The sequence below is a fragment of the Strix uralensis genome, chromosome 3 (assembly GCF_047716275.1).
Source record: "Strix uralensis isolate ZFMK-TIS-50842 chromosome 3, bStrUra1, whole genome shotgun sequence".
NCBI classification, from domain to species: Eukaryota; Metazoa; Chordata; class Aves; order Strigiformes; family Strigidae; genus Strix; species Strix uralensis.
The window spans coordinates 108488596-108514985 of NC_133974.1; the positions used below are offsets into that span (position 1 = coordinate 108488596).

The 26390-nt window shown below is 37.3% G+C and overlaps 1 protein-coding gene across 4 annotated transcripts in view; it reads right to left on the reverse strand.

Annotated features, from left to right (window-relative positions):
* Positions 1 to 26328, reverse strand: part of NVL (nuclear VCP like) — a 41133-nt gene extending 14805 nt beyond the window's left edge. For all 4 annotated transcript variants that reach the window (XR_012628276.1, XM_074863819.1, XM_074863821.1 and 1 more), the window contains exons 1-18: positions 26138 to 26328; positions 24450 to 24523; positions 23338 to 23390; positions 23153 to 23249; positions 22208 to 22262; positions 21409 to 21675; positions 19720 to 19846; positions 19354 to 19430; positions 18928 to 19062; positions 17188 to 17289; positions 15185 to 15302; positions 14575 to 14719; positions 11771 to 12041; positions 9247 to 9465; positions 8507 to 8611; positions 7660 to 7722; positions 6166 to 6285; positions 4229 to 4328 (exon numbers count right to left, since the gene is read on the reverse strand). Coding sequence is in view for 3 of the 4 variants with exons in the window: in XM_074863819.1 (XP_074719920.1) it covers positions 4229 to 4328; positions 6166 to 6285; positions 7660 to 7722; positions 8507 to 8611; positions 9247 to 9465; positions 11771 to 12041; positions 14575 to 14719; positions 15185 to 15302; positions 17188 to 17289; positions 18928 to 19062; positions 19354 to 19430; positions 19720 to 19846; positions 21409 to 21675; positions 22208 to 22262; positions 23153 to 23249; positions 23338 to 23390; positions 24450 to 24523; positions 26138 to 26194 (2185 nt within the window). In the remaining variant the exon portion in view is untranslated. The remainder of the gene's footprint in view (positions 1 to 4228; positions 4329 to 6165; positions 6286 to 7659; positions 7723 to 8506; positions 8612 to 9246; positions 9466 to 11770; positions 12042 to 14574; positions 14720 to 15184; positions 15303 to 17187; positions 17290 to 18927; positions 19063 to 19353; positions 19431 to 19719; positions 19847 to 21408; positions 21676 to 22207; positions 22263 to 23152; positions 23250 to 23337; positions 23391 to 24449; positions 24524 to 26137) is intronic.
* Positions 26329 to 26390: the final 62 nt, after the last annotated feature.

Below are 26390 nucleotides of genomic sequence, written 5' to 3' on the forward strand. Positions count from 1 at the left end.
AAATGCAGAAATGTAATTTGTGTGAATTAGAACTATCACTACCATGCTTCACATATTAGGTGCTTTTCTTAGATCTTATCTTGCTTTTAATTTAGCAGTGTGTATAAAAAGGTGTAAACATAACAAACAAAAAACCCAAACCAAAACTGTAACTATTGTCAAGAGACCGAAGATTATTTTTTAACTGTGGTTATTTTTACTGTGTTTCAAAACACGTGGTCCAGGTGAATAGCTATAGAAAACTAACATAAACTTGCTAAAGCAAAATAGAACTCACTGAAACTAGGACCATGTTCTAAGGTAGCAGTAGAAGGAGAATTTTGCAATAATTAATTTTAAAAAGCTAGAGAAAAAGACCATGAATAAAAGCAAACACATCATCACAATTTATGTCAAGCTTATGTCACTATCAGTTCGCAGTGTTTCACTGATTTCTTGTCCGAGTCCTCAGGTTAGATACAGTTCCTTAGATCCCATGGTAAATGCTGCTGATGCCTTGGTCAGCATTTCTCTAAAGAGTTTATAAATGTTCAAAGCCTGGGCAAGTAAGAAAAGACCAAAAAGCAGCAGTAACCAATACTGAAACTCACACTGGTAACTAGAAAATTGTGGGAAATTACAGACCTTAGTTAACAGTAGTGCTTGATGGTTTTGTAAGAATTTAGTCTCAGACTTGGGGAAGGAAGTAGACTGAAAAAGAATATAATTATTCTGACCTATAAAGTTTCTAACAGGACATGACATTTCTGCCTCTTTTTTCCTCTCTCTTTTTAATGACATTGAGTGCTTTAAAAGTTTAATCCTCTTCAGACAAAGTTTGGCATTGGTTCTGCATTTACGTGGAAATAGATTGAGTTGGGAATACTGCATCCCTGCTAATTTAGCAGTAGTCAAGAAAGATCTACAGAGGACTTTCAAAGTCACTCAGTAAATGCAAAACCCATTCAAATATCCTGCTTTTAAGGACAGATTATTTCAGCACTGCCAGAACAAGAATTACCACTTGCAGATTGTATACAATAAACAAAGGAACCAATCTATTGTGCCTTTCCTTCTAGCAAAATGGGAATTAGAGTGTTCCAAGTCCTTAGAGTCTATTATAAAAAAAGAATTTGGCAGTCTTCAGCCATGGGGTATATAAACCCACCATTTCACAATAACACCTTGTCACAGGGGCTAACACCTCACCAGAACAACTGTGCCAGGAACATACCTTGATGCCAAAACTGGTGGAGCCACTGCTACCCTGCTGCTAGTAATATTATTCTTTATAATAATAATATTTTTATGAGATAAGACTCTTGGCACAATAGTTTCTGAGACTACAGTGCTGACAGCATGCACTAACAGTACCAGCAACCAACTATAAAAGCTACCATGCATGCAACCACTCTAAAAAGGAAGCATCTTGAAAAGCCATTTTCTCTCCCATTAAATTATACTAACACGGGTTTAAAAAAGATGAGATCTCACATTGCACAATACTGGCTGAGTGAAAGATTTCAGGAAGTTCTGCTAGGACACATATATTATTTAGACTTACATTACACAGCCCCCCAGCACATCTATTCAGCGTAACTATGACAGAAAAATCTTTCATACAAATGCCAGACATACAAGCAAAAGAGCTTTTCAGGCACCACAACTTTTATTGTTTGCAGGAATCATTTAAATATACTAGCCAGTATAAGCTGTGGTTCTCCTACAGATCTCTGCTCGGACATTTTGTTCTTAGGGCAGTGAGAGTGCTTTACTAGCACAGACTACCTGCAGTGTGCTCCTATTAAGCACCCACACCATACTAGCAAAATTTAATTTGGTGAACACTGACTCTTCCTGAGACCCATAACCAGTGAATAAACTACACAAAAGAAAAAAAATCCATTTCCCCAATTTAACCATAACTTCAGTAAAAGTTGTTCTGATGAAAGCTACATCAATTGGAAACTGTATTTCTTCACACTGACAAATGCAGATAACACACCAAAAGTTCTAAATCTATCCAAAGTGTTATGTGTACAACAGCTGATATCCTTCTGGAGCAAGTGATCCATCCTATCCAAACTGCATAGATAATTGCCTCCTCTAGCAAAAGTTGGATCTGCCAAGCTGTGCCATTCAGAAAAGATTATTTTATCGTGTTGACATAACAACTACTTTATCATGATACAATAAATTTCCATGTACAGAATTTGCAGATACACGTATACCCTTCAATTTGATGATTATATTTGTAATCAGTGCCCTTGCATTTTCTTTATCTTTGGTATTTTTACCTCAAATTCACTTTTTTCATCAATGTCACTGGCTAGTAATACACTGCCAAGTTCATGCCTTACAAATCTCTCAGCTTCCCTCAAATACTAGTTCAACCCCCATTACTCAGGAAAGTTTTGTAATTTTAACTATTCTGGTATAGTAAAATCTACCACTGCAGCTGAACAAGGCAACAGTGACTTTTTAAAACTGAAAAAAAAAAAAAAAAAATCCCGCAACCGTTACAGAGGTACTTTATACCAACATAAAACTGCATCCAGTATAAGGTTTATAAAGGGATGGATTAACATTACACAGATGTCTATTCCATATATGCAGGAAAATAAGACCCATAAGCAGGTACTGAATCAGTGTAAACCTAAACCCAGAAATGCTAGGGATTAGGACAAAGCTGCCACACACTAACAAATAAGGCTGCTTGATATAAATACTCACACTAGCATAACTAGTTTAGCCAGAGATCTCTTTCCTAAGGCAACTTGACACTAGTACTAACACCCTGGGTGCATCCAACTGTATCTATATATAGATGTGCTACATTGTATAACCTTATTCTCTTTTCTACATTGGATTAGATAGGTCAGAAGCATCAAGCTCATGCCAAGAACACTTATCACTTTAAATCAAGGAATTTCTACAAGCAGATACAGATTTAAGCACCTACTGCTCGTACTTCACCACATAGAAGGCTTGATAGTCTGTCATGGTTCAAAGAACCCAAGAGGAAAATTTTCCTCAAAATCTTTGACTTTTTTTGACCGTTGAAAAAAAACAAAGACACCTCACAGCTGCCTATTTTAGGTGATTTGAGAACAAGTTTTCCTTAATAATGTATAGGACCCAAGCAATCTGTCAAGTATTTTAACTTTTTCATCTTAAAATTTATATCTAAAGTAGCTATGCTTCTATATCTCCATTAAGCCATTTCTCATCAGAATTCTACATCCTGTCCTTACTTAATACATGCAAGTATGAAACAACTGTCTCCTGTCATTACCAGTAATTTGCTAAATACATGCTATAGGTGCAAAGGTCTTTCCAAAATTCCAGTATCCACTTGGTAAAACCAAGATAGACTAGTAACCCTGTATTTCATTTCAGTTGCAATATTCAGAAAAATGCTCATAGCCAAGGAAGTGCAACATCTTCATGCGTACATTTCTTTCTATACTGACAACCAATTCCTCTACTTCTAACTCTCAGCTTCTAGATGGAGTTCAAATACAGGAAAAGTTTCCTGCTGTGTATAAAACACAACACTTCTCCACAATACAAAAAAGAGAGGCAGAAAGTTGGTTGTAAAACACATGATGGTTGTAAAGTAATGTCAGTATTTAGCTTTTTAACTAAGAAGATGCTGCAGGAATTGCAAAAGCTACCAAAAACTGAAGAACCAGCAAGGGAGTACAGACAGCTGCGAACATCAGAGCTTGACAGAACATGAGGGAACAGCAGAAAAACTTCAGGCTGAGGGAACGGAGTTTGGAACATGAAGTACAGGAAGCAAAAGATAAGCAAATGGAAAAATGACTTAACAAGAGACAGATGCCTCAAGGCAAAAAAAAAAAAAAGCAGAAAACTAACATTGCTTTGGATAGAAAAATCAATTTAAGCAGCAAAATATATATCATTTATGTTTTAGTTCTCTTCTGTTCTTTTATGTTCCAATGAGATAATCCAATGTCCAGTTCAAAGGTCTTTCAAAGCATTTTACAGCAGTGGTATCAGGTGCTAATTAAGACACATTTTAAAGATGTTGCTTTATCTCACACTGTCACAAGAATGTGAAACAGATTAATTGATCAGAACAGGTTTGGATTTGAGGAGACACTGTAATTTTAAGCACAGAACAAGGTTAGTTATAGAATTCAATTGTGTAATAACACATGATTTCATCAGAAGAGAACCAAAGACATCTAATTTCTCTTGTCTATGATTTTTGGGTCCTTACCTGGCCTGTTTGTGGCAGCCATAATGAAAACCTGCTGACGATTCTCCAGACCATCCATCTCTGTGAGTAGCTGGTTAACTACTCGAACACTGGCTCCTGACTTTAAAAGGAGAAATTTGTCAACAAAATTGAGGAAACAGTGGGAATGTGAATATTTCAAAGCAAAAGAAACAAAAGATCTACTAGCTCTCTGCCTTGAACTACTACTCAGAGAAAAAGTTTATTTTTCATACTTTCAGTGTAGCTGCATTCTACTATCATATTCTTAGTATGTTTCCACCCCTAATTCATGCTACCTATACACCTGCCACACATTTTAACATGTGGCAAACCTTTTCTTTCCCATTAAAAATGAAGGACTCGAAGAAGTACATATAGATATTTATATTTATCATTCTCACATCTAGCTCAACAAGAACACCCAAAACTTCTCAATATTCAGGTTTTGGCGGGGGGTGGGGGGGGTGGGGGGGTAGAAGTTCGCCAAATATTTAAATCTCCAAAACAACAGCTTCAGCAGGTGAGCTACTCAGAGTTAAATAACATTTAACAACTTAAATACCATCTAACAGTTAACAACTCCATAGTAATGACATCCTATAACCAAACTCAACAGCTTAATCTGAATTTCATTCTAGAGTAGGGGAGACAGAGAAAAAGAACAAGAGCTGAAGAACAAGAGTTCAATTATGCAGTAGAACTGTTTGATGATTTTGAAGAATGTTGTTCTATGTGTTACTAGTCTATTTTAAACATACAAAACCATAAATCCACCTATGGATAATTAGAATATGTGGTGAAAATGCACATAGGTCTCAAAAAGCCAGTGGAAACACCAGACACCCCTGAGTTTCAATTATGAATCCCAAGGATTGTCACCAGTATCACAGCCTGAGTAATAAAGTCACTAGTCTCCTGCCCAGACAGTACCTCTACACGGTTAAAGAAGTCTGTAAAGAACAGCAGGGGTGGGCTTCTAGGCAACAAGCTGCTGCCTGCTGCTGCCACAGAAGTGAAATATAGTGAGGCCAACACACACTTGTTCCCCCTCTTTGGCTACCACCTATGCCTACTGCAGTGCCTCTTACTGGCCACTTTCTTTTATGGCTCTGTGAGAACCACCACCTCAGGACATGCAAGAAGTCAAGTCTGAACTTTTCAGGTTGGCTATCTTTCTTAAGAAGTGAAGTATGCAAACTCAGAAGACAAAGTACGATTCAGAAACAGTTGATCAAATTTCTCTCTCTATGAACTGGAACTACCACAGTCTTTCTGTTAAAGTAATTGATAGCAATATCTGAACAGTATTGTTCTCATGAAAGCATCTTTTCTTTCAGTCATGGACATACATGCATCAGAACAGTATCATAAAACAGGTGCGCCTCCTCCGCATAAAAAACAGAGCAGCATTCCTTCCAACACACAGACAACAGTTTGTGCTAATATCACCCCGCCAAAAGCAGAAGTTAATCCTAGGTGTAGGCAGTTCCTATTCCAAAACAACAAAATCAAGACAGAAGAAACTTCACAGGTGCAATAGCTCTGAATTCTAATGCATTCCACTTATGCTTCTGCTTCAAGTATTTTCATGACCCAGTTTCATGTTGTTCAAATAAATACACACTTCATGCAAGCATTGTAATTGCATACAGGTGTCAGGATTTGGCCATAAATTAAACATGTTATTAAACTGCACTCCATCTTTTCCTATGGCTCTACACAGGCAAGTTGGTGGATATAGGCACATCCTCTCTATTTTTTTTTCTATATATGCCTACTAAAAAAATACTAAGCTTTATAAAATTTGACCAACATATTTTAACTCAAACGTGAGAAAGTCCATCAGATTGTTTTTCTTGGGAGATACTGAACACAGTACCCTTCCAGGTACTTCTGTTGCTAGCACAATGTCACAAGATATTTTAAGAGAGACTCACTTCACGGTCAGACCTCCGAGGGCACAAAGCATCAACTTCATCAAAAAATATAACACATGGGGCTGAATTCCTGGCACGCTGGAAAACTTGACGTACAGCACGTTCACTTTCACCAACATACTAAAATAAATGACAAAGTGAAACAATGTAAGACTTGGAAATTTTGCTTGAAAAAAATAAAAACCACAGTTTTAAAAACTATTTGAGGTGCTCTGTGAGGGAGAAATGCAACCTGCTAACCAGTTTACTTCTGATAACAGTCTATTATCTCTGCTTCCTTACTGATGAAGATTTACACTGGAACTAGTTGTCACTAGCTCACTTTTGACAGTTTGCAGTATATTCAGAGTTTAGTAGAATTCCTACTTTCTGGGGAATAAATCTAACATGCCATCATTCTGCTGATGAGAATTAACAAATACAGCCTTCATTAAGGATCCTGTTGTTCTTCAGCTGTTCATAAAGAAACCCAGTGAGTAATGTGAACACAATGAACACCTGAAGTTCATATAGTAGTTGCCTGAAGACAGGGGAGTTGGTGGTAAGGAACTGAAAAGTAAACCAGAATTTCACTTTGAATGGTGAATTGCAGAGGTGGGGGTTGCCAAGTTGTACATGCAAACACTTCATTTTTTCCACATAAACATGTTTTGATACAATTTATGTCTTAACACAGTCTCTGAATCACAGCCAGACATTTTCTCTTTACTCAACAAGGAAGTAGGACTCCTCATTAACTTAGAGTTACATTTCCTGCCTGTATCAGTACTTGAAGTACACATTTAAAAAATGTTGTGAAAAGAATAATGAAATCCAGTATTTTGGTTTTAGCCTCCACATTACTGATAAATAGGAAACTGCCATGGTCTTCTGAGATGTGGGCTGCAGCAGTCGTGCTCAGTTCAACACATTCTCTTAACTCTAAAAGGACCAAAGTCGTATCACAACACTTTTAAGTCCAGTGCTTCAAAAACTCAGATTACAGCACTTTTATCTGTTAACATTTCAAATTTTTAAAAATCACTTTCATCAACTGAAACACCACATTGCTTTCCAAGATTTCAAACTTCCATTAAGAAGTTGAAACAACTGGCAGAGCACATTTCCGAACCCGAAAGTTGAGAATTTTATTTTGGTTAGTGAAAGCTGCTGATTTGCAGTTACTGATCACCAACTGTTCTCACCATAGATTTGAATTTTTGTTCTTTTTCCTGATCTACATAGAAGCAATGACACATGTAGTTGGTCATTTAGAAATCCTACTTCAGTCAAGAAGGCTCCATCTGCCAGGTAATTTAAACAAAGATATATACTTAAACTACCCAGATAGCTTTTTCCTTTTCACATGAATAACTTCACTGCTAAGAACTTTAAGTTTAAATGAGGCAACTTCAGTTGCAGCAGTATCAGTTGTGCAATTATCAGGAATTTTGCTTGCCCCAAGCTTTGGACAAGAATTCCATAAATAACAAAAGCACAATCGTTAGTGCATACCATATTTAGCAGTTCAGGACCTTTCACAGATATGAAGTTCAGTCCAGACTCATTTGCCACAGCCTATCAAAAAGGGAAAGACACATATAAATAAAACACACTTTTCTCATGTTTTCTTTTGTTCTGTCCTTAGAATGATAAACAAACTTAAGTGAAGGAACGTAATTTTCAACTGTTTGTAAAATACAGAAAACAGTACAAAGTATAATTAATCTGCAATTAAGAATGGGAGAGGGGCAGGGAATGTAGCAAGGTGTTCTCTCTCTTTAATGAGGCAGTGTTCCAGATTCACACCCCACCTCCTTCCCCCACATTAGTTGTAGAATTCTCAATAATTAATGGGAGTTAAAGAGTTACTGAACTACATAAGAGCATTTGAAGACAATCTGGAAACCTGCAAGATTATCTGCATTTACATGGGGAGATCCTAAGAACTGAAATACTCAAGGAGATGGAAAACAAGAGTATTTTCAGTGAGGTAAATATAATAAATAAAAATGCATAAAAGAGTGTAAGCTACTTCCAAATATATTATTTAGTTACAGTGAAATATTCCATAGAAGTGGTTATCTAATAGAGTTTTTCCCATCTTTGCTACTTCCTTCTTAACCAATTTCATTCCTTCAAGTTTTGCAGTAATACCCTCTCAATTCAAGCAAGATTGTAAGTTTATGACAAGAAAAATCAAATAACTTTACCACAGAGGCCTAAATTTAATTTTCTGATGAGAAGTGGTGAGAAAAGCCCAACTTCTGGCAGTTATCATCCAGATTCAGTCATTCCTACAAAAACATCCACTTCAAGAAGATTCTCCAGTATTTTAAAACATGTTTAGAAAATGTATTACCTTAGCTAACAGTGTTTTGCCACACCCAGGAGGCCCTGCAAGCAGGACACCAGCTGGAGTAGTCAGGCCCAGAGCTTTAAACTGCTCTGGGTTTCGCACAGGTGCCTATAAAAGAAATTATTGTAGTTATCTGTGACAAAAAACTAAACATGAAACTCCTCAGTTACAATTGGATGAAAAATCATTCATAAGCAGGCTCTTTATTCCAATTCTTTATAGGCTAAAAGAATAAACAGTCAGTCAGCATCTTACTATCTTGCACTGGTAAGTACCCCAAAATGGAAGAAGTATCATTATACAGAGGCAAAGATTTTAGTTCCCTAAGTTCTCATCTTAAGGTGTTAGTGTTAAGTATCCCTCTGACTGGCAGCGAGACTGCTAGCCTTCCAGTCTCCAATTCTTTGTGTGGCAGTTGTGTAACTAAGGTTATTCTAAAAGTTTTGTACCAATACTTAAGATTCAGCAATAATGAACATACTGAAAACTGAAAGCATGAACACAGTAAGTGAAGTGTTAAATACATGCACCAGACTTGTAACAAATTTGAAAGCACATTATAGAAGTCTGACTATTTTAAATGAGTATGTTGCAAAGTTTCTAGATTGTAGCATGTTATAACTGGCAGCACATTATATCTTAAAAATAAATATTGAAAAATAAATATTGAAAAACAAGCATAGTTTTATTTCGTGCATAGGGGGAAGTGCAAAAAAATCTTTGAAAGTAAGGTTAAGACATACCAATATTGCCATAGTCAGTTCCTCTCGAACATCCTCCAGGGCTCCGATATCTGCCCATGTCACATCAGGAATTGTGACAAAGCCTTCTCTCTTGGCAGAGGGTTGCACTGATGACAGTGCAACAATAAAATCATTCATCTCAATGCACAGCTTCTGCAGCTGCTCCTCAGGCAAGGGGTCTTGCTTCTTCAGCAAATCCAAAAGTCTCTGCAATTCATCCTTAGTGTACAAGGAAAGGGAGAGAAAAACATTAAGCACTGGATTATATTTTAAGAACCATTTTTTTAAGGGCTTTTTCAAAGCAATACTTCCTTCAACTGTAATATTAATTATTAAAAAGCAAATTATTATGTACAATACACATAAAATATGTAATAACATTAAAAATTAACATTAATGATAAAAATATTCCAGGAGAACACTATGTACATTTAAAACTTGTGAAAGCACTGAGCTGACAGGCTACAGTCATGATTTAGATACTGTGGAAACAGAGCTAGCACATGCATTTTGTCTTCAAATTCTTCCTACTGCTTTACCCACACTGATTAGGAGAAAGTTTTTTCCATGCTGAAATTTCCAAAATATGTATTAACTATATGTATTAACTCCCTTTTTAATGAGAAATCGCTCTCAAGAGAAAGTGAACAACTCTGCTGAGCAGCACAATTTCAAGAATTTGTGGAATGTTCAGTTTCATATAAACCTTTAAAACTCTAACACACAGACACACACAGACTTTTAGATTTATTTAACATAATCTGATTTCAAATCATCAACTCATTTCCTCAGGGTGATTAGACCTGGTTTTGTAACCAGGCCCTGATCAAGTTTGGGCTGACAGAATAGAGATACAGGGTAACGTTTTTCAGCACTGTCCCCACCTTGCAGACCACAGTGCCCCAGGCAGGTACGTTCCAATCAGTTCCTCATTGGGGAAACTATCTGAGAAAATACTTGATCAAAGAACTTTATACCTTCACAACAGAAATATAGCCCAATTCTAATATGGAAAGGCAGTATCAAAACAAATTGATACTGCCCCCCCATAAGTAAAACTATACCAGGATTTTAATTGTAAGGGGGGGGGGAAGTAAAAACTTAAGTTTCCACATTTTTCCTACACCAGTATATGGGAAAAGTATCACTTCCTATTTGTTGCAACAAAGATAGCTCTACAAACTGATCACAAAGAAACAGAAGTGTTCATAGTACCCAATATTCCTTTTAAGTCCTCCCTCCTCTTCTTAACAGAACCATTATGGGAAACACTGAAATAGCCTAGACCACTGGGTTTGTTTACTTGAATTGTGTGAATGATTTTTAAAGGTTTTGTATGTTTATTTTTCCATTATAAACATAATATAACGGTTTTAATGACAATACCCTGTATTAGACTATGTCAACCTCCTGCCAGCTATCAAAATATGGCTCTGTTAGGATTAAGACTTCCTCATCCTCAATAACCCCTTTGATCATGGTGATGTTGATAAAAGCTGCAACTACCTGCCCCTCCCCGCTTTCTTTTGGCTACATCAGGCTCCAGGAAACACTGGGAGGTATGCAGTATGATTATGTTACTCTAATACAAAGGCTTACTATGCTTTTTACACTGGTTTTTGTTAATTACAATAACAGTTTTCTTTGACAGCCCTTCTAAAACCAGAATCTGAGTACAATGTGGATTTAGAATCACTTTGTTCTACTTCTCCAGACAAATCTTTAGGAAGCCTACACATAATGAAGGCACATACACACCCCAAATTTTGAGAAGTAGGGCTAAAAAAGCTATATAAAGATGTTCTGGTTCACTGACCACAGCATGTTACTTGGGCCACAGAATAATTCTGGAACTGGAAACGTTATTTTCTGCGACAGAGTTCCAGCTGTAGTGCACATTAACAGATACTTTCTCTGCAGTTCAAGTCACATTGATAACCCAACTTTTCTACTGGATAGATACTTCTTCCTCAAACTTGCTATAGGTACTAGACGCCACATGCAATTTACCCCAAGTAATCACATAGCTGGAGGAAAAACAGACTGTATAAATACTTCAAGACTTTGGTTAACTGTAACTATGCAAGGTCAGGGAAGAGCCCCAGGCATCATAATAGGTATTTCACTGAGGGCACAGCAAAAAGCTTGGTAAAAACTCAGTGTAAATATGATATTGTTACAATCCTCTTACAATCGATAGACTTTAGAAGAGAGATATAGCCACTATTTTAACCTCTGGTCTGCTAGAAAACAAAACAACACAACACAAACAACAACAGAAAACCCAAGGGAAAAAACACACCTTGTATAAAACATTAACACGACTTTTAGAAGGTGTGGGTTTTGGAAGCCACTTATGTAGACCCATTATACGGGTCATTAGGAGTTAAGCTTCTGGCTAAGGAGCTGATATTTCTAAATCTAAATTTAATAGCTATAGGTGTTTAAGAATTTATGAGCAATGACTTTCACAACTATAAAATAGCTCAAGATATCAGAGGCACATGCTTCAAGGAACAAATACCTTAGGAGGAAGTTCTAGTTGTCTGGTATCCTCTTCCACCAGGCTGTCTGTTCCTATTTCCATGCTTTTTTCAGCTGTGTTTCCTGCAGCATGTATGTGTTTCCCTTTCTGCTTCTCAGATTTTATCAGGACCCTGTTCACTGTGCACATAGCTGCCTCCCGACAAAGTGCCATCAGATCAGCACCTACATAACCCGGAGTCAGCCGTGCTAAATGATGAAATTCAAAGGACTCCGGGAGCTTAAGTTTTCGACACAAAGTCCGAAGAATTCTAATCAAGTAGAGAGAAAAACAACAACAAAATAAAGACGAAGCTGTGGCTTTTTTTTATTTTTACATGAAAACAAACAGCATTGATTTAAGGTCTCTTTCAGTCCACATGAAAGAGTGTTCCATCCCACTTTTACTTATTTATTGAAGAACGTCCACAACAAACTGTTCTGCAAAGAGCAAATGAAACCAGATTGCGTGAGGAGCTCTGTTTTTTAATCTTCAGTATATCTTTCCCCTACCATTATCAGTGGAATATAACTGCAGATATTTCCTGTGTCCCCAGTAAAATTTCCAATAAGCAACACACAGCTTACGTGTACACCTCGTGCATCACCTCATCCTCATTCAAAAGCTAGAATTACACCTGCATGTGCAGTTCCATCACTAACACAAAACATCTCTATGTAACTGACAGTGAAGTGCTATGCTTCATGCTTTTTTTTTTTTTTTTAAAATGGGAGGTGTTTTACTCTGTATCAAGGCTGAAGCTTTAAAAACCTCCTTCAAGGTCTACCAAGACTTCCTGTTGTTCTTCTAAGCCAAGGACAACTGAAAACTACATGAATAGTAAGAAAAAGACAGAAAAAAACCAATGTCACTGCACAAATAGTGGCACTGAAGAACTCTGAGCAGAAGGATCATATCAACTTGTTTAGGACAGCAAAACATCACTTCAGTGGGAAAATATTTTAAAAAGGCAGCACAAACCAAAGAAGTGAAGATTATTAATATACTTCCTAGTTCCAATGAAAACTAGTTTAAATTATTACCAGATCAAGAAATGTAATTACAAAAAAGTTACGAAAAGAACAAGTTATTAAACTATTCAAAACTCTAAAATTATAATACATTTCATCTGTTTGCCCACACACTAACAAGTTCCATCATCTCTGACTTAAAGATTTATTAGTGATATTAGTTTAGTTCTCAAGAATTTTTCAACCTGACAACAGCTGTAGCTAACCAACTGATTCAAAGTGTAAAAAAGTTAAGAACTGGAAATGGCTCATTCCAAATCTGTGTCCTACATGTATTATTTTCCTTCATGTGCTTCATACACACACAGGAAAACACTGCAAGTAAAGCAAGATCTCCAGGTACACTTCCTCATCCTACTCTACCCTCTAAGGCTGTAGAACCACAGCTAAGCAGTTCAATCATGCCTTCAGCAAGACTGATTTATCATGTGGTAAATCAGCACACTATAAGGACTTCTGTTTCTATATGACCCTTTTATTTTAAAAAAAAGAACACCCCCCCCCTACTACCTGCCCCCAAACAAAAACAAACCAGAAAAGCAGCGGTGGGGGGGAAGGGATAATTTAAAAAAGAAAGTAACAGTTCCTGTAGGCCTACACCTCCAGGAACACGAATACAAACAATTGCACAAAACAATAATATGAACAAATGTGACTATATTCTAACTTGTGAAAAATCTCTACACACTGTGATGGCTTATCCATTCACAACTCCCATCCTTTGAAACAGTGCTATTTCTGAGAATATCATATTTTAAACATGAACCCAAGAAACATCATAGAATAAGAAATCTCATCAGTCAACTCTCTAGTTCTATCTCTAAGCTTCTGCATGTTTTCCCACAACCAAGAGGAATTAACCATAATTACTACAGGGCAGTAGATCTGGAGGAAGAAGAAAATAAAAAAGTGGAGGCATGGCCAGAAGGGGGGAAAAAAAAGAGGGCAGAATAATGGCCAGTAGTGCTGACAACACGAAGTAAGCAATACTGCAAGCAGAATAGTTTGCTTTTTCAACCTAGAAATAAGATTAGTTGAGCTAGAAGAAACTTATCCTTTAACCTTTCTTTCCTTCCTGTAGGAAGACAAGCCACAGCTGTTTTCACACTTCCCTTTCTGTGTTTTCTGCTGTTGTGGAAACAAGTAGCAGTTCCTTTTTAGTTAAAAAAGCAAAATTTTTTTTTTGTTTTTAACCTAGTCTGAGTCACAGATCTTTAGAGTAAAAAGGGCCAGTTACACAAAACAGGATGATGGCAGCTCAGCTTAATGACTGGACTGGTGTATTTCCACGAGGAATGGAATGAAAGAATCTAGGCCTGTTGCTTAAGGTATGTGCTTGAGAGGACTATAATTTATATTATATATAATATTAATATATATTATATTAATATATAATATTAATTTATGTTCCTAATTTAATAGTTACATAGGGAGCACCAAAAGACAGGATGTTAACTTCCTGAACAACAGAAAAGATACATTTAATTCCATCATCTACACTGTTAAGGCAATTGAAAACCCATTAACGTAATGCTAAAAGCAGACTTGCACACAAGGAAGGAAACCATCTCAAGTGTAGACACAGCTACCAAGACAAAGAGTAAATGCACACTTAATGTCTTCTGCACTTTTCAGTGTGTGCTGATCCAGAGGCGTGTACAGGCACAAATAGGACTAAACAAAATAAAATACTTTTCCTTAATTTGTATGTTAACTTACACATTATTTCCTTATTAATTAATCAAAAAGAAACTTAAACTTTGTAAAACATACTTTTCTCTTGCTGCTTCATCTGGGATCCCTAAACAAATTTCTCGATCAAATCTCCCAGCTCGCCTCAGTGCAGGGTCCAGTGAGTCAGGTCTGTTAGTTGCTCCGATAACAAGGACCTGGGTAGTGGCAGCCACATTATTCAAGTCTAAAGGAAGGAAGGAAGGAAGTTAGCACTCATACTCACCATCTCCACTTTGTTCTGGTATCCACGGGACTGTTTCTGCAGCACACAGTAATACTCAGAACAGCAGACATTAACAGTCATACTACACTGCTGTTCATCCTTATTTCTACCACCTACAACTTGCATTTTGCACAATCAAGCAAAAATAAGCATTTCAAATGACATTTGACACATTTTCTCATTATATCTGTTTATACAACAGACAGACTTATATAATGCTGTACAGACCAGTATGAAAATAATGTAGTAACACCCTCTCAAATTTATTAGAATCTTCCCACCACCCGTCAGGTAAACTGTGCCAAAATATGAAAAACTGTTACCACTATCTCCACGACATTAACCAGGAGTCACTACTGAAGGAAAGTAGACAGTGAGCCTGATAATTAGAAAGTTTAGCTTAGTACAGATGTTTCTGAAACTGACCATCCATACAAGTTAGGAACTGAGCAACAATCCTCCGCTCCATGTCCTTCGATGCAACTTCTCTTTTTGGCGTGATTGCATCAATCTCATCAATGAAAAGGACACATGGTGCACTGGACTAGGAACAAGAAATATTAATAATTACAAAATTACCCTGACATAAGTGTATTACAAGAAAGAATTTTTTTAGATTTTCTGTTCTATAATTATACTGTAAGTCTGCTGCACAATTGACCTGTCCCAGAACAACTCTGTTGTTCTTATTTGCTATCTGGAGAGCCACCAGACTATAAAACTATGCTGAGCTGAGGCCATGAAATAATTAAGGCATAAAGATTCAAAATGTCTCTATATATTGTTTAAAATTTAAATGTACCTTTATGTTTTCCATAAATATTCTATTGTGACTGCTTACTTGCTTAAGTCCGAAAAAGAAAATCAGACAACAAAGGTCTGATTTGAATTTTTGTTTGTTTTATTAGTGACACTAGAGCTGTGGAATTTCAAGAGCTAGTATTACTGATATACACAGCGAAACAAAAGGAGCAGTGGGTGGTCGTGAAAAATGATCTGCCAACTTCATGATTACTACAGAGCCTGACCATGTTCAAAGAGTAAAAACGAGCAATGAGCAACTCCAACAAGTGTTCTAAAATTCCATGTGCTTCATGTTCATAAGAAGTCAACACTAATGTAGAACAACCATTAGTGTAACTAATAGAACAGTGTTTAACTGACATAAGATTATTCATATTCTCAAAAATTACTAGTAGGGCAAATGAATACTTAAGGAAAACACTAGAATCATCTTCAAAACCATCGCATATAAAAACAATAGTATTTTACACCCCATGCGTTCTGTGTTATCGGGTAGCAACTGCGCCATCTAGTTGTCGTTCACTTTTCTGCTATCTGACAGAAAAATAGCAGCAACAAAGATTCCACAGCACACGCACAGTGTGGAACTATGCCTTTTTTTCCCCCGCACAAAAACTGGTATAAAAACTTCGTGGAAAAGCTACATAAGCGAACATGAGAGTCTATAAGAAAGGCAACAGATTTTACTTTTAAACGTATTTTACGCAATACCTTTAATTTCTTCAAAAATAACTTTTACAGCAACCTCTCCTCAAATACTATACATATTAAAGATATGTAATTTCTAAAAACTCTGGGCCATTACTTATGTAATTTAAGCAACATCTTAACAAGGCTTTCTAAAAATTAAAACGTAGTGTGAATGGGAAACAATGTAACAGCTTCACAATAAATCTTTTTGCTGTTAGCATCCTTTTTTACAGGAACATACTCTAAACACCTATATACAGTTGTGGGGGAGAGTAGACAAACGGAATAAAGTTGGAAAAACAGAACATTCTCAGAGGTCAGGAACAGAAAACGATCCTCATGAAACAAAACATTAACCACATACTAAAAAAAGAAAAATCTGCATTTGTTTAAATTAAAATTATCTCGACCTGTCTGGTTCTCTCTGCTTCTTCCTAAGTCTGGAAGCTGCACCAAAGCAAGACTTCAACTGTAAGTTCACTCCCACTCATATACTTGTCCCAGATTTCTTACTTTATACCTAAACCCCCAAAGTCTTAAGTCTCTCACATTCACTCAAATTCCAAACCATACAAAAATGGCAAAAAACCCCTTCTAACAAAAAAGCACAGTGACCTGCTTTTACATCTTTTTTATTTTCAAATATCAAGCCAAGTAGCTCCAAATAGGTAAATAATTTATGTTGCTCTCTTTACATTGATATGATGAACTATCTTTTGTCAAGATTTCAGAATAGTAATCTTTGTCCTCTGTGACAGCATGACACTTAATACAATGGAATTCTGGTCACAGAAAGGGAGACACTATGACTTGTGTGCAGCAATATAAAGATTCACTCACTAATATTCACTCAAATTCAAACCACAGCAACAAAGTATGCATCTTTACAAAGAAAAGGACAAACAATTCAGTGTTATTTCTAAGGGGTGTCTCACCACAGCCTGCTCAAACAATTCTCTTAGTTTCTGCTCAGATTCCCCCGACACTCCAGACACCATCTCTGTTGCTGCCACTTTCAGCATTGGGAGCTCAAGTTCCTGAAAGAGACAAGGAACACTGTATGATATATCCAGAGGTTAGAAATGTTGGCTGTCCTAGAGGACAAATGTTTTCCAATACGACATCTTTTACACCCAAAGATTATGTAATCAAGGCTAAATCCTAGAGCTTTAAAAAAGATGAGTAGCATTCTCCAATTTAAAATGGGTCTGAGCCATTTGGTCAAGTGAACAGAAATGGATACAAAGATCAGGTTTCCCTAATTCAATTAGAGAACAACTGTACTGTTAAATAGCTTTGCACCTCGGTCCCCAACCCAGCCCTTCACGACACATATATTTCAGTTCATGCTTGGACTCGCTTCTTGACAAAATTGTCTATTTCCATCTGTAACAAAGCATTGCTTAACAGTGTGGAAGAGATCCCCACCAGGTGTGGTTCCCTTAGACTTGCTCCAGAAATATCTGGGCAGAACTGTTCAGTAAGACACTTGTAAAGCTCACACTCAAGGCTTTCTGCTATTAAAAATAAGTAAATAAAATTTTAACTCTGATGGGTTGCAGCTACCTGTAGCACTACTGTGCTACAGTCTATTTCAAGCTCTTTGAACTACGTATTAAAAAAAATATCCTAATTTATACAAATCAAGGCCACCAGAGGCACTACCTGGGGCTTGGAGGAGATAATTTGCCCGAAATAGCACGATTAAAAATCTCTTATTTAAGAAAAATGATTTAAGAAGTAGTCATTAAATTTATCGCAACATTTTTCACTTGTGTCATACTTCTTTCCCCAAATTTAGTACCCTTCCAGGATACAAATACCACTGAGGTATTAAATATCACAGATTCGTTCAATGGGTACCTTTTCACAGTAAGGCATTAAAATGAAAAAACAAAATATTTTTAATTAAAATATTTGAAACAATGTCAGAAGGGTCTAACCAACATTTAAGGAATAAACATCAGTATTTTCTTTCAAAGATAAAATCTGCACTACAAAAGTTCATAATTTACATGTACCTAAATTTAAGGTTATAATCTGTGATATTTAAGAAACAACTGTATTAAAGAAAAAGAAATGTCCATGGTTATTACTGAATAGCCCTAAATAGCCCCTAGATTTATATCCAAGACAGGCACAGAGTAGCACAGCAGCCTCACCACACATCAAACTATTAACAACAGTAATTTAATATGCTCTGAAATCATTAGTTTGACACAGGCAAGGCAACATCCAGTTTTGGAATTCAGGAATCACTGTTTAACTGATGCTACCCAATAGAATCAAAGTAATGCCTCATAAAAGATGGTAAGGTTGAGTCCAGACTTAAAACACAATGATAAATTTAACCAAAAGTATCTTCCATTTGTAGCCTTTGCAATACCCATGCCTATATTGCTGTCCTGGGAATGCCCCGAAACAATTAAGTCAAACATAAAACCCTGTCACTATGTCCACTCTTCATATATGAGGTTCTATCAACTACAGATTCAGATGGAATTTAAACAAAGGAAGGGAAGATGAATATGTATTTTAGACTCAGATAGGAAGGAGAGAAAAGAGATAAAAAAAAAAAGAGAGAAGATCTAGTCTATCATGAAGGAGGATTATTTTTTTTCTCTCTAAATATAATTCAGAAAAAGAAGAAAGCTTTAAATTTAAAGCTATCTCACCCCAGCAATTGCCTGTGCAAGTAGTGTCTTTCCACATCCTGGTGGTCCATGTAAAAGAAAACCACGAGGTGGAACCACACCTAAGTGGTTATAGACTTCGGGATGACGGACATGAATGAGCATCTTGCATATTTCCTGTTAAGAACAAGGGAGATCTCCATTTAAATTGCAGAAGTTAGTATTATAGATTGCTGATATTACAGACAGGCCAAAATAAAGCAAGTTCCATTTAGTAATGTAATTTCAGTGACTGCTTTCAGAAAAATTAATCAAAGAAAAAAAACCCAAAACCAAAACTTTTTGGCTGTTGGTATAAGCAGCTAATCTCAGCGCCATGCAGATTAATTCTGCCAGATTTCTTTGTCATTTTTCATGTATCATTTTATTCAGTGCATTCTGTATCTCACAGACAAAATTTCAACTAACCTTTAAAGTTTCATCATTGCCTCCTACATCCTCAAACTTCACTGAAGAGTGGTAAAGCTCTGGTCCCTTACTTCTAACTGTTAAGGAGGAAAAGTCATGCAAATTTAGACATGGCATAACAGTAGTTGCTAACACCAAACAAAAAAGGACTGAGCCTAAACAATTAGCTAAGTACATGGAGTAGTATTATTTTTTGGTAGTAGAGACAGGACTGGAATAATTTTTTAGTATAACATTAGGGCTAAATTTCTTAAAAAATGCTCGAGGTCACTTCTCTGCACCTCAGAAAACACTTCTCTGGTAATAGATTCCGCAGTCAAATACCATCTCTTTGTTTGGAGCAGCACACCAAAAATAACTTCTCACCTTTCCCTTTAAGCAAGATGGAATCAATTTCTCCATCTACATCTGGAAATTCTTCTTTTTTTCTTTTTGCTCTCTTACCCTTGCTCTTCTTCCTTTCACTCTCCAAGACAGAAAATTCTGTTGATTTCTAGGGCATAAAACCAGAATTACGTATACAAACCCATCCAAGTCAGTGAATTTCTGCAAAGGCTTCAAAGAACAAAATGTGTAACTGTCTATGATGCTTAACTTACACATATCATATGAATAAAGACAAGCAAGGCAGGAATTTAACACCTTTTTGTAGAAAATCCTTTTTTTACTTAGGATTTCCTGCCTTTTTTAAAGGGTTAATTACACCAGTCACTTTTTTTTTTGCTAAGAGTACATACTTATAAGCAAAAAAACCCCACCAAACCCAAACCCACCCCGCAAAAAATCCAAAACCACTAACCAAAATCAGACACCAGTTATTTGCATACCATAAAGCAATCCACTTTGGGGATGAGTAAAGCTGTATGAATGTATTTACTCCAATGGAAACAATTTTTATTACTACTAAGTTGTGAGTGGCCTTAAGAAAATATTATTCAAGGCCAAAACAAGTTAACTGCATATAAGAAAAGGACTAATACAGGAGAAAAGAAATAAAAAGAGGTTCAATGATGAAAGAGGGTTTTTTGTTTGTTTGTTTTTTAAGAATACAGTATTACAAACATTTTACAATTTGAAGATCTCACTTTTATTCACTTTCTCTATATAAGAGGATGCAGCACTACCAGGATAACGGGATGATTTGTCAAATCTGCCTATTCAGTAAGCATTTTGTGTAACTAGAAAGGCAGATGTAAACATAGTTCTTCTTCCAATAAACAAAGAAGCATCCTGCCAAAACATCTGGTCAGCCAAACAACATAAATGTTATCTCCCATACATAAATGGAAAGCTTTCAACAGCAAAACAAAGTTGCTTTTTTCTAAATAAGAAAAAAAAAAAAACTGGGGGTGGGGGTGTGTGTGTACACGGACGGATGAGGGGAATCACAAAGTGGGTAATATGTCTGGATGGGGAGCACGACCTATTTTTAACTGCTTTATAAATCAATTTCAACTTCCCCAACTCTTGTCCATCCGTAGAACTTCAGCTTTCCCCAGGCTCACTAAGACTTAACCACTGGCTGAGGGAGACCACACGCTATGGCTACTGCAAGCCACATGCTTCCTGACTAGTTGGGCTGGTCAATGGCAAGTGGAATAAAACCCAGCTAAGTTCCACTTCTCTTTCTCTCAGTATGGGCACTAATCTGGGTCTCCCTAATACTGAGCACTACATTTTCCTCAAAAAATGTGAAGGAAATTAATAATTTTGTGACTTTTTACCTCCCATACAAACTATGCTTGAAATGGGCCAGAAGGTTCAAAAATCACTCCTGACACAGCAGAACAACGGGCTAAGCCTTTCCTTCTTCAGAAACCAAGCTAAAAACAAGTAACTCCACTGGGCTTAAGCCAATCTTTCCTTTCTATTTAACATGTTCACTATCTTTAAACACAGCATGTATGTTTGTAATAAAAATAATATATTTTAAAAATTCAGAGTGAAAAACAGACAGTCCTTTTGGTCTTAGTATCACCCTTCAAAAGCCTGTCAAATTACATATTATATTCATACTTGCTACTTAAATCACACTGGGTTTGTAAAACACAATACCTCAGAAATCAGTTTCTTTTCCTCTCCTTCTCCATCCTCAGAAAGGTCAATGAAAAACTCTTTTCCACATGGAGTTTTATCAATGAACCAGCCACCTTCAGAGATGCGTGTTTCAACTCGTGTTCCTGTTGAGAGGGTGCTTGCTTGAGGTGCTGTTCGCACAGGAGGTGGGGTTTCCACTGGTTCACTTTTTGGAGTGGTTGGAACAGAATCAGGATTTCCTTTCTTGTATAAGCTCAGCAGGGAACTGTTCATGTGATTTGTAGACTGCAGATTCATGTATTTTAAAAGAAAATATGCAGGTTATAACTTGGATTATTTATACTGAGAGGCCAATGAAAACTATTTCATAAACATAACTTAGCATTAACTCTGCTGGAGAAAGCAGTCGTGCATCTTCCAACCCACTCCTCTGCAAATCCCAAACGACTGCATATAAAACTACATCTGCTGGTTGAAGAGGCAGCAGACTTTCCAATTTACCCTGAAATGACCCCTGTAAATTGACAGTCACCCCTTTTAGTAATAGTCAAGATACGTCAGCTCCTTCAGTCATTTCATTTGACAGCCAAGTCTTTCAGGCCCCCAAAAGCTTTCCTCAAAAGTGATTCCCCACCAGAAGTTTTTCCTTTTTCTTCAGAAAATACCCTCCTTTTAGCTCTATAGATTCTCAGTTGGAATTGCCAAACCTGACTATAGCTTATCTTCATCTCCACTCTTAAACTCTCCAAGTGGATTGCAATTTCACAACATAGAATCATGTGCTATGCAAATATGATCATAATAAAATACAACTTACTAGATCTTCTGGATAATCCCCATAATCAGAGTCATCTGTGGCACTTCCTGCAGTCCTTTACATGAAAGGTAGAGAAAAACTATCAATGTTTCAGACCAGAACTGCAAGTGAGACACCCACAAAACAAAATAAATGCGATTTCCACATCGTGGTTCCCCACAACCATGATATGCAGCCTAAGGCTGGAGAAAAATTCCTGACTCGCATGCTCTAAATCTACTACTATGAAGAGTTTAAAAAATGCAGTCTGTCATGAGCTGGATCAAGTTGGCAACCTGGCTGAAAGACAGTCCTAAAAATAAGTGATATAGGATGAATCTGATTCAGTTCACCAAGAGACCACACAGTCACTAATGCTGGCACAAGAGAAACAGTAGCAAACCACTGCTGAACTAGACTAGTCCAGACAACAATGTCCTAATTTCCCATGAGACCCTTAATATCTATCACAGGTTAGAGAAACCAGAATGGTCTGTGAGACTACGCACAGGGTTAGGAGTCAGGAAATCTTCATTCCAATCTCAAACCCAGTGGTATTTACGCTGAATAGTCTGTTTTGTAGTCTTATCTCTCAGATTTAGCTAATATCTCTCACACCCAAGAAAGATTAAGACAAAACAAAACAAAGGGACTGAATCACGCGAGGACTGGGGCCTTATGTGGAAAACTATCAAGGAAGCCCCAAGGATCTCCACTAATTCAGGGATGTATGTTCCCTGTAACGGAGAAGTCATGATTGGCTCTAGTATCTGCTTGTCTGCAGTGAAAAAAAGTGCTTCCATTAACTACAAGTAACTTCTGATCAAAACAAGCCTATGAGAAATCAAGGATCTATCTGTAACCTTGAGACAAACAAAATTTAATAATATGAAGACAAAAAGCTTTAATGAAATGATAATACTAATGGCATTATTGAAGTAATCTAACGGTAAAAATTCTTCTTACTCATTTTTCTCCTGTTGTCTTGCTCTTTTTGCCACATGTTCAGCTTCTAAAACTGCTAAGTCTTCGCGTTCTTTTTCACTACTGATTATTCCAAACACTGAAAGAAAAAGTTCAAACATGTTAAGAAAACAGTCAAAGCATAATCAAAGACTTTGGCATCTTGGACATAATACTAACAGAACTACCTTTTTCAACTTGTATTCTAAAAGCATTTCTTTTTCTTCGTCCATATTCTGCACTGAAAAAAACAAAATAAACAGTTTACACCAACTGCTTTCTCCCCTCAAGATACTGTCATTCTCAGTGGAAAAAATACATTGTTAAGTTTTTACACAAGCTTCTACACAAATTCTTATTAAGAAGCAACTATGTGAAAACGTGATTGTTTTTTCTTAAGCCTGGAATAGCTCAATCACTGGGATGAAACAAAATCACTAAACTATACCTGTCTCTAAAGGGATGTTTAGTAAAAATTATCAAGGTCCTCTTTAACTGTAGATACAGAGAAGCAGCAATGTACAAATGACCACACTGGATTCTATTTCACAATGTTACTGATTTTTCAATTTTAATTCAAACAAGAACATGGACATAGGACTACGGCCTAGAAAGGACAGTACAGTGAGGAGTAACTGTGCCAATTAATAATCGTCACTGTGAGAAAATCTGATTCAATGAGCATCCTTAAATGCAAACAAGTCATCAATCTTTTACCTTCTCTTACTGAGGATATATTTTATTTATTTGTTTTTATACAATAGCTGACAGAGGAAAAACAAAACACACACCTGAGACCTGTAAGAATCCTAAGCAAGGGGTTTGGCTCCCTTTCTCTAACAAGGCACAAATAAATAGAACATGTAAACACAAGTGAATATACTTCTCCACCTTCATTAACCCCCACACCCACCAATGATGTGCTGAAACACAACCCTGCTCCCCACCCAGGAAAGCATAACAGCCTAAAAATAATTAGGCAAGACTGACTGTCCTGCCGAGCAATGAAGCAAGATTTAGTGTCTTACTGAATCCTGTATCTCCCTCATCTGCCTGCACTGAAGTGTTATTTTCCCAGTGAGTATTTTAAGCTCACTGGGGTGAGGACCAACAGGCTGTAATGCATCTGTAGCTGTTTAATTAAAACAAAAAAAGGAACCCACAAACCCAAACTGCAACTGGATCTTCCAATACCAATGCATTAATAAAATTTGAGTTACTAGATATATCAGCAGAGGAAAAGACTGGAGTGGAAATGATCTTACTGTTGTAGAATATAAGAATACAAATCTTTGCTCACCTGTAGGTTTTCTGCAAATCAGATGCTAGAATTCCAATGTCAACATACTGGCCACATTTACTACTTGCAAGATACTGAAATGAAGAATTTTAAGCAGCAAATAAAAACTTTGTCAATCAGTGCACCAGAGCAGCTAGATCAAATACGGCTATTTCAAACTCTACTCTTCTTAGAAGTCAAAATGAAAATCAGAAACAGCTTTGAACTGTCTTGGACCACACTTTTTGTTGTGAAATGCTTAATAAGACACAGATAACTAGCTAACTGTGTTTATCAGGGAAAAGCAGCATAATGTATTTTGGTGCTTCAGTGACTTCTGCTGGTACAATTCCATGTTCTTCTTTAGTAAGAAAGATAACGTGTAACCCCACACACCATCTTATTGTCAATCCTTCTAAAGTTCTTGGTTTCTCTCAGTTAGCCTTTTGTTTTAGATCTCCTACCTTAAAAATGAAAAAAATCTACATCTATTAGTATGGATACTGTCACAATAAGAACTTTGATCTTTACAAGATGTTTCAAAGAATACTATAGAAAAGTATATAAATGCAAGTGAATTCTATCAAGCCTTTTTTTTTTTTTTGTCTGACAGCAGTTGATCCAACCCTTTTCAAACCACAACTAGGAAAGTGTAAGAAAATGTATTAAATTTCAGGTACAACTGCTTTCTTCCCCCACTTTCCAAATTAGGAGTGAGAAGGAGTTTCAATACTGTAACGGTGGATTCCTTCTTAAAAAAAGAAAAAGGAGACAGAGAATCTCCCTAAAAGACATGGTATCAAAAATGTCACAGCAAGGAAAATTTCAAAATCTCATTTAAATTAATACCTCTATTTAAAACAATTAAACTGCTTAAAATTGAATACAGAATTATTTTTTTTTTCAATTATATTATACTTCACATCATCCATAGGCAGCTACTGACCTGCAGAAAATATTAAGCCTACCATAAATCCTGCTGGCTTTTTCATTCCAGAATAGTCAAGACATAGCCACTGTGATCTTGTAAAGGAAAACAAGCAAGCTCCCTCAAGCAGCCACTTACATTTTAAGGAATCAGAAGCAGAGTACACTTACACCCAGAAAAATGGTGTCACTTATACGCAGAAAAATGGTGTTTAATTTGGAAGTCACCATAAATTCACAAATCCATAAAATATAACACAGCACTATGCCACTGGTTTCCCCACTCTTCACATGCCTATTATGGAAGTAATAATTTTTTTTCCCTTTCTTCACTCATTTAATGTAATCGATGTACACGTTTCCAAGGGTAAACCTATATCTACCCAGATCGAGGAGTGGGGTGGAGTTGACTATTCATTTCATACTTGATATAGCAGCCAGCTTCAGGATCATAAGTACTGAAGACGAGGGAAGAAAGTAACAAAACAAACAAAAATATATTTTTTTAAACAGACCTTTTTAACGGTCCTTTCAAAGCCCTTTTAAAGTCCTGAGAGCCAAGGCGGGGTTCTGCTGCTCGCTGCCCTTCCCTCCCGCACCTGGGCAGGCCGGATGCTCATGGTCCCCTTCAGCGCGAAGGGGGAACGGCGAGCCCCGCCGTGCCGCGCGGAGCCCCGCCGCCAGCTGCCGCTCCGCGGGGCCAAGGGCTGCCGGCCAGCCGCCGCCGCCGCCGGCCGGCCAGCCACCACTGCCCGCTGCCACTGCCCGCCTGCGGCCGGTACCTGCTTCACGCGCTGCTTCAGCCGCAGGTCCACGAAGTGCCCCGGCCGGCTTCGCATCGCCGCTCGCAGCCCTCCCAGGCACAGGGCCCTCCTGTGGGCCCAGGGGCTGTCCTAGCGCTTCGCCTGCGCCGGGCGGGAATTGTGCGCAGGCAGCGCCAGGACGCCTCAGCCGCACCGCTGCAGGCCCCCCTCGAATGGCCCGCCTGTGCTGGCAGAGCGGCCCGATGGCGGAGGGGCCTTGCTTTCTGCGCCC